This window comes from Megascapheus bottae, chromosome 10, assembly GCF_031878675.1.
Source record: "Megascapheus bottae isolate mThoBot1 chromosome 10, mThoBot2.hap1, whole genome shotgun sequence".
Classification (NCBI taxonomy): domain Eukaryota; kingdom Metazoa; phylum Chordata; class Mammalia; order Rodentia; family Geomyidae; genus Megascapheus; species Megascapheus bottae.
This window is the reverse complement of record NC_143518.1, coordinates 33517590-33526767: the sequence shown is the minus strand read 5'-3', so window position 1 is coordinate 33526767 and position 9178 is coordinate 33517590. Positions and strand designations below refer to the sequence as shown.

Here is a 9178-nt window from a genome sequence, read left to right as displayed (position 1 = left end):
ACTAGGTTTGAATATTATCACTGAATGTTGAAAACTAGCATGGTCAAGCCCTCTCAGCTAATGGGGGAATATGTACACTTCTTAACCTATATATAGAAACAACTATCAATATTTCAAAAGATAAGCACCCCTACCTTTAATAAGCTAACTCTGAGTTCATAGTGGTATGTCCTTACGTGATCTATTATCGCAGGACCATTCTGAGGAAAATCATAAACATAAACATAGGCTGAGTGCTCATGCCTGTAATCCTAGCTTCTCAGGAGGCTTAGATCTGAGGAAGGTCCATGAGGCTCAAATCTTCAGTTATCTATGGAAAAAGCCAGAAGTGGAATTGTGGTTCAAGTGGTTGAGTGCTATCCTTGAGCAAAGGAAAAAAAGAAGCTCAAGGACAGCCCTCAGACCCTGAGTTAATACTGTGGACCAGTACAGACACACACACACACACACACACACACACACACACACACACTCCAAAGCAAACAAAACAAAAGAAATTCCCACGATCCCAGTTATCACTCTAGAAATAATCAATCAGGAGAAATTTTGAACTTAGGTAAGTTGAAATGCAAACGGATTAAAATTATTGAATGCTTATTTTCTGAGTTTGATATTATAATCAGTACTGAAACTGTGAAAACATCACTAGACAGCATAAATGAGTTTTATTTTACTATTAGTATTATTTAAGTACTTATTTATCATACTAAAACATTATTACTTGACTACAGTTTTGTTTGATTCTAATTTCATGAGTATATAATCTAGTGAGATTTGAAATTTCTCTATGCTAGTCAACTCTCAAAGTCTGTGATTTAGAGTTCTACATGTAGAAATAAACACTGCAAGAGCAAAGAATCAGATGTGCAAACTGTGTTCTCTTATATTGGTGATATCTGACATTCCCCTCTCTTCTTCTCTTTCTGGTTCCTTGAAATGCAGGCTCCAGTTTCAGGTCCATCTTCTGAGATGATCCTGATTCCCAGAATGCCCTGGGTGCTGCTCTTGCTGCTGCCTCTCTGGAGTTCCACAAAAGCTCAGGTTAATCCAGGTAACAGAGTTATCTGCTGGAACATCTGCTGCATGCCCATATTCAAGTGTTGATCTTCGGAAGAGCCCTGCTCAATGGCAGGTCATTTGTCAACTCAGAAACAGAAAGTAATATACTCCTCCTCTCTTGATGTCTTGCATTTTGAATATTGTGAAAGAATCACTGATATGAGGGACTGGTAGTGCCCTTCTTTTTGAAGCTGGAAGGGGAATGGAACAACTACTTGCTTCTTTAACTTCTAGGACAAACAGAAGGAGAGAACTTTTAGGTAACTTGGAGAATTCTGCAGGTCAATGATCAGCTAGGCCTGGATTTTACCTGGAGAACTTGTCATCCATCTGGGAACCTGTTCCAGTGTAATCCCTGTCTATTTTTCTTGTATTCGATCATGTGCAAAATAGATACGTTACAGCCAAAAAGATTTTTTTTCATTATACACATTTCTAACATCAACCTGAAGTGTTACAATTATCATACGATAATGTGGTTCAGTAGCCTCTCTATATTCAACTACTTAAAGCAAGAGTTCGTTGTGTTTATGAGTTTATAATTTAATGGTTTTTGCTGGACTGGGTTGGATTGCTTTCTGAACCTTCTTGGTTTACAAGCATATTTTGGAGCCAGCTGGCTATTGGCTCATCTTTGATGGCGCTGGCTCTGATGACTAGGGAAACTTGGCAGTGTTTTGCTTTACCGTCCAGCAAACTAGCTCAGGTATGTTTACATGGAAGTTGTTCAGAAACAGCAGAAGAAGGAATGTGCATGCATTGTTTTTCCTAGTTGCTATTCTGGTCACATTTGTTAGGACCTCATTCGTTGATCAAAGTAAGTCACACGGCTGTGCTCAGACTCAGCGGTGGGGGAGGAAATAAAACTTTTGCACAGTAAAGGGCTAGATACAGGGTTGGGTAAAGAATTAGAGCCATTTTGATTCTTCTATAGATATAAACATATAAGAGTTTATGTAGTCATATTGAACGCATCTCTCAAAATAGATCCCAAATCAGGAAATAGAATTTATCAGCACTTCAAAGTCCTTTTCACATTGCATTCCCATTTTATGCTGTTTTCTAGTAAGATAGTGTAGTTTTTGCTATTTCTTTTTTTTTTTTTGCCAGTCCTGGGCTTAAGCTCAGGGCCTGAGCACTGTCCTTGGATTTTTTCTCAAGGCTAGAGCTCTACCACTTGAGCCTTAGCACCACTTCTGGCTTTTTCTAAGTATGTGGTACCGAGGAATCGAACCTGGGTCTTCATGCATGCTAGGCAAGCACTCTACCACTAGGCCAAACTCCCGGCCCTATTGCTATTTCTTTTGTATAAATGGAATCATATGATAGAAAAATATTTTAGGTCTGAGCTCCTTTATTCAACATTTTGTTTATGAAATATATCCTATTGCTGTTGATAGTTATTGACTGTTGCTGCCCCACTGTACAATAGAAACTTGTTTGAATACTTTAGCTAGTCTACTATGAATGGAAATTTGGATAATTTCTTATCAAGAACAGTTACAAATATGGCTCCTATAGGACCCATATACAACATTATATTGTATAGAAATTATGAGAAAGATAAATACTTCAATGTATATGAAAGTTTAAGTCCTGGGTCATATGAAATAGGTGATGTATGAGTTTTCTAAAACGATTTTTATCACTTTCTCACCCCACAGCATGGAATTTAATTGCTCCATTTAGCTGTGATCAGATTCTTCGCGCGTGCATGTGTGCGTGTCTTGGGGCTTGAACTTGGCCTGGGCGCTGTCCCTGAGCTCTTCAACTCAAGGCTACCACCCAACCCCTGGACCTGGGTGCCGTCCCTGAGCTCTTCAGTTTAATACTGCCCTACCCCTGAGCCATAGCCCCACTTCCCATTTTCTTTTTTTTTTGCCATATATTTTTTATTGTAATGATTACTTTAATAAATCTCTGTTTTTGGTACAAACCAAAACAGTTGTTTTTGGCACTAATGAAGTACTCAAGACAAATCAACTTTATTAAAAAAAAAAGGTTCATTAAGCTTACATTATTGGGACTCTAACAGCAGATGGTAAGTGATTAGGAAGTCAGAAGGTGAGAGGGGCAGGTTTGACTTTTATAAGAAACATCTTTTCAGAACTGTTATGAGGTCCCACGAGAAACTGCCTTAATCCTCTTTTAGGGTAGGACCCTCAGTGACCTGAGGACTGGACACTGGCCTAGCCTCTCCCCCGCCACCTTAAAGTTTCTCATATTGCTGCACTGGGGGAACAAAGTCCCAACACATGGATTCCTTGGGTACAATCAGAATTTATCAGCACTCACCATGCGGGCATTTGGGCTTACAATGTACGGACACCTTTCTTTCCTGCCACAGTGTTATTATGGGGGATCACATGAAGTCATGATGAAAGTGATAAGGGTGTGGGGAGAGTTTTAGGCAAATATTGAGCTGGGATTTGTTCTCTGAGAAGAGAAGGGAATTAAAATCACCCCAATACTACAAAACTGTAGTTTCTTAGATCGGATGATGATGGAGAGAAGGGAAAAGGAACCATTATGATCTGACATCTCCAAGACAGACTCGAGTTGCCTGTGAGATATGGAGTTTTCTACCAGCACTGATTCTAACAGCCATTCTGACTCCAAGGAGATACAGCTCTCTGTACCCAAGCTGACTGTATCTATTACAGTGTGTTTTCCCTAACTATTGTGCTTGTTGACTTAAAACTCTTGTTGGTTTTAACAGGCAGCTCTCTGAAGAGCCCTGATGGAGCTAGATAGGCCTCAGGAGCTTTGATGGTTTAGAAACATACATAATAAAGTAAACAAAAGTTAAGGCAGTTAAAGCTTTGAGGGATTTTTTTTATGAGCATAAGTGGGAGGTGATGAGTTGCTAAAAAATAGGCAGCTTGGACAAATAGTAACTCAGAGAGGAGGATGAACTTAGGTCTCTGAGCTGTAACTACTAATGAACAACTAAAGGGCACATCTTCTGATGTCCAGATCTGAGAGAGTCTGTGTGCGTGCAGAGGTGGAGCAAGCCTGCAGTACATAGGGGCGTGAGGTCTCTGCCTTCATTCTTTAATGCTTGTATTTGCCCTGCTCTTATTTTATTTATTTATTTATTTATTTTTCAATCTATTTTTTATTGTAATTAATAGAAGGGTTACATGATATTTGCCAGATAGATGGTGCATTAATTCACATACATTGATACCCTTTCACATGTCTTGGTCCCCATTTCCCTTCCCCCCCACCCCCACCCCTCATCTTGTTTTCCTCCCTTCCCTACCCAATTTCAAATAACAAATATAAATATATCTGATATATCAGGTAACAAAGTGAGATACTGTAACAATATGAGATAACCAAGGGACAGCAAAAGAGATGAGAGGTAACATAGTACCTTAAGAACAACAATCATTCATTATATGGCTTTTGTTTCTATATCCTAGAGGTCCTTTCATTTAGCGTCATACTATATTTTCCCTGCTTTTATTTATAGGGAGAGTATTTTGGTGGTTACAAATAAAAGGGAGAAGTGTCTAAATTTTGTGCAGATCTCTTACTCTGGCACTTCAAGGGAGGAATTAAGATTTTCTCTTTTGAGTATTACAACTTGCTATAAAGATTTAAAGTCCAACAATGTTCCTTTTATGTTCCAAGGATTTCTAACGTACAAAATGACTCATCCTGCACATAAGGATAGCACAAGCTCTAGGTGTAGAGATAAAATTATAGTCTTTTTCAAAGTATTGAGTAAATATACTCTAATTTATTTGTTTGCCTTCCATAGGTTGGAGCAATGTCTAAGATTGGTAGTATATTTTCTTATTGAAGAACTTGCTGAACAGTGATAGATTAATCCGACCAAAGGAAGAAAAAACAATAAAGATAATGTGATATATTTCTGGCTATTAGTATATATATTTTTCTTTTTGTCAGTTGTGGGACCTGAACGCTGGAGCCGTGTGCAGTCCTTGAGCTTTTCAGCCCAAGGCTAACATTCTACCACTTTGAGCTACAGCACTACTTCCAGTTTCCTGGTGTTTAATTGGACATAAGGGTCTTACAGACCCTCATGCTGGTCTGGCTTTGAACTGTGATCCTCAGATCTCAGCCTCCTAAATAGCTAGGATTACAGGTGTGAGCCACCAGTGTCCAGCTTCTTGATATATTTCTTGAATAAACAAAATAAATACCATTTCTGTTACAGAGAGGAGATATTTCTTTTGTTTTAAATGCCTTGTTAGTAATATTGAACCTTATATCGTGAATATGTGCTATAATACTGAAAAGAATAAACCTGATTTTCTCCCATGAAATGTAAAAATTTATGGAGTTCTGGATATTTGAAGTATGTTATTCTTTTATTTTTCCGTCGTGGGGCTTGAACTCTGGGCTTGGTCGCTGTCCCTGAGCTCTTCAGCTCAAAGCTAGTGCTCTACCACTTGATCCACAGCACCACTTCCTATGTTATTCTTTTTTCGTATTTTTATTGTAATTATTAGAAGGGTTACATTATATTAACTAGGTAGAAGGTGCATTACTTCACAAACATTGATACCCTTTCTCATGCTTGATCCCCATTTCCCGCCCCCCACCCCCACCCCTCATCTTGTTTTCCCCCTTACCTATCCTACTTCAATTTATGTTATTCTTTATACCTCTAAAATACTCAGAGCTTTAGTAAAAAACAAGCTTGCCTTGGCTCCATAGGGAGCTAAGGTGTCTTCTCTTGGAGAAGGAATGTTAGTTTTCAAAGACAATGTAAATTCAACATCCAGATTAGCTGGTGGTTGAAGCAGCTGCATCTGCTCATACATCTGCACTCTGAGTTGTTACTGGGTATGAGCATGAGTTGTTGCTCGCACAGCTTCTCAAAGAGTTCTGTGTGCTCTTACTCCCTCACAAGGCTAGAATAGTTAGGTTTTTTTTGTTGTTGTTGTTGTTTCTCTTTTCTTCCTCCTCCTCCTCTTCTTCTTCTTCTTCTTCTTCTTCTTCTTCTTCTTCTTCTTCTTCTTCTTCTTCTTCTTCTTCTTCTTCTTCTTTTTCTTCACATTCCCACTCCTCTGTCAGTGCCAGTATTTGGGACATGTTCTGGATAAGAACAAAACTATAATGAATGATTGTTGTCCTTAATGTACTATGTTGTCTCTCATCTCCTTTGCTGTCCCTTGTTATCTCATATTGGTATAGTATCTCACTTTGTTATCTAATATATTGAATTTATTTGTATTTGGATATTTGAAATTTGATAGGGAAGGGGGGAAAACCAAGACGGGTGGGGGGTGTGGGGGGGGAGGGAAATGGGTACCAAGACATGTGAAAGGGTATCAATGTATGTGAATTAACGCACCTTCTATCTGGCAAATATCATGTAACCCTTTTACTAATTACAATAAAAAATAAAAAATAAAAAAAATAAAAAAAATAAAAGATATAAAAAAAAAAGAACAAAACTTTTTGTGTTTTACATAGCCCAGATCTTCCCCAGCTCTGCTGTTTTTGTCCCAAATCAATCCCCTACCAGTATACGATTCAGAAGCATCCTCCCACCACTTCTCTAAACTAGCACAGGCTGAAAGTGGCAGTAAATCTCATGCCTCTCTGCGATTGCCCTTTCTCTGATGTCTTAAGCTTTCCATTCTTTTTTTTTTTTTTTTTTTTTTTTTTTTTTTTTTGCCAGTCCTGGGGCTTGAGCTCAGGGCCTGAGCACTGTCCTTGGGATTTCTCAAGGATAGACCTCTACCACTCGAGTCACAGCATCACTTCTGGCGTTTTTCTATGTATGTGGTACCAAGGAAATGAACCTGGGTCTTTGTGCATGCGAGGCAAGCACTTTACCACTAGGCCAAATTCCTGCCCCGGCTTTCCATTCTTTTTTTTTTTTTTTTTGGCCAGTCCTGGGCTTGAGCTCAAGGGCCTGAGCACTGTCCTTGGACTTTCTCAAGGCTAGAGCTCCACCACTTGCGCCTCAGCACCACTTCCAGCTTTTTTCTATGTGTGTGGTACCGAGGAATTGAACCTGGGTCTTCCTGCATGCAAGGCAAGCACTTTAATCACTAGGCCAAACTCCTGGCCCCTGGCTTTCCATTCTTATAGTGTCAATAACAACCAGTTGTCTTCAAAGAGATGATTTAAGATTTTTAGCTTTTCCGGTTACTCTCAAGGGGAGCACTGTTTCTGACAATTTGTGCTATTCCATCTAGAAACAAAAAAAAATAATTTTTACTTTGTTTCCAATGTGATTCATATCAACTTATTTGTTTCACATTTTGAGTTTACTACTTGGAAGCTCAGGATCAAAGTTAAAGCTCATGACCAGACAAGGGTAAAGAACCAAATATAATATATTTTAGATATTAGCCTTTATTCTTATTTCCTATTCTCTTTTCTTGTAACTCACATTTCATCATATATTCATTTGAATTTTATTTTATTGTTTTACATTCAAAATTATCTTTAAATAGTTATACAAAGAAGTTGCTATTTAACAAAGCAGTTTTATAAATACAATGTATATAATGCAACTTTCGAAGCCAATCCAGTCATTGTTAAAATGAGTCAGAGTGAAAATAATTGAAGAATTAATGATGTCTAATGTTTATTAAATAAGATTACTTTAAGTTTTTTACATAGGTTAACTCCAAATTTTTTACAAGAATCCTAACCACATATACCATACTATTACTAAACTTAGAATGCAATCTTATGTAAATTTTATTGTGTGTACTCTACTGGAGCTTAAAGTCTGGGCCCCATATTCTTCCTTAGCTTACGATTGGTACTTTCTCACCTAAGCCATGTCTCTACTTTCTGATATTTGCTGGTTAATTGGAGATGAGAATCTTAAGGTTTTGTCTGCCCTGGACAACTTTAAATTGTGATTCCTCAGCCTCTTGAGAAGCTAGGATTATAAAAGTAAACCAGTACATTTCATAAAATATGCTACATTCTTTGCTTACGTTATATCAAATCTTTATACAACCCCGTTTGGCAAGATAATTAAGGATAGGAAGCTTAAGTTCACAAAGGGATAAGACATAGTAACTTAGCCATGAGGTCATATAATTTGGAAGCAACACAATCAAATTTTAAGCACAGACCTATAATGTTTCCAAACAATGCCCAGTTTTCCCTCTAAATTCTTGAACTTCACTGAACCCTGTTTTTTCTTTTCAATACATCTCCTCCTTTTAGGGAAAGGACATAGTGTTTTCCTATTAAGGTTTCACTGACTTATTTAACGAGAAAGAAGAACATGTCTGATTCATACCTCAGCACTCTGAATAAGTCTCTACAATTTAGAGACTTATTTCCTGGAGCTCTGTAATATTCATTTCTAGAAAAATTTGTAGGTGTCAAGTAATATCATGATCACGGAGAGTTTTATTTCCTGAGGAGATTTTAACATAGAAAAAGAGGTAGTCATAGATAGACCATATACCTGAAGAATAGCTCTATAGACCAAAGAAATGAATCCACATAATCTTTCTTGGTCCCCTGCAAGATCCCATTGTACAGCTATTTACCTGCACAGAGAATCAAGGTGAGTGGTTGGTATCCAGCACATGTGGAACAGGGAATTAGGTAATGGATTCTTTGATTGAACTTGTCCTTTCTGGAACTGGAATTATCTTTCTGGAACTGGAAGACCTAGATCTTAGTGGTCTGGGGCTACAGAAGAAGGAAGAACTGGGGATCAGGAGACCTGAATTCTAGTCTTGGTTATGTTTGTGCCTTGTACATCCTTCAGCAAGTCAGTTCACTTTTGGGGGGGGGGCTCAAAGGTTCTGGTAATTAGTGTGGAGCAATGGAGTAGCTGGGAGCTTTAGATCTATTCCTATACTTAAGTCATTGCAGATGCTCCTTTAGATCTTAGATTGGCCTGGGCCCCATTTTTGACCTCAATGTGCCCTCTAATCAGTGGTGTTTTCCCAGAGAGGGCCAGGGGCCAGATCTCTGGGCTCAGGCCTCACGTGTGCTGTGTGTATTTTCCTGGAAGCTGCATATAGGACATTCACTGACAGAGAGTCTGTGGCCTGCAGTGCATAGTGAGATGGTAAACATAGTGAAACAAGCAGCTCTTTCAGCCTTTCAAACTTGGCAGGAGAGCATGAAAAATAATTCTTGGGAAGCTGGG

At 38.5% G+C, this 9178-nt stretch overlaps 1 protein-coding gene across 1 annotated transcript in view; it reads left to right on the top strand.

Moving 5' to 3' along the window:
* The first annotated feature begins 948 nt into the window (after nucleotides 1-948).
* The window catches only part of Ddr2 (discoidin domain receptor tyrosine kinase 2), a 47604-nt gene continuing 39374 nt past the window's right edge, over nucleotides 949-9178 (top strand). The window contains exon 1 of the mRNA XM_090340588.1: nucleotides 949-1051. Coding sequence (XP_090196714.1) covers nucleotides 970-1051 — 82 coding nt within the window. The 5' untranslated portion in view covers nucleotides 949-969. The remainder of the gene's footprint in view (nucleotides 1052-9178) is intronic.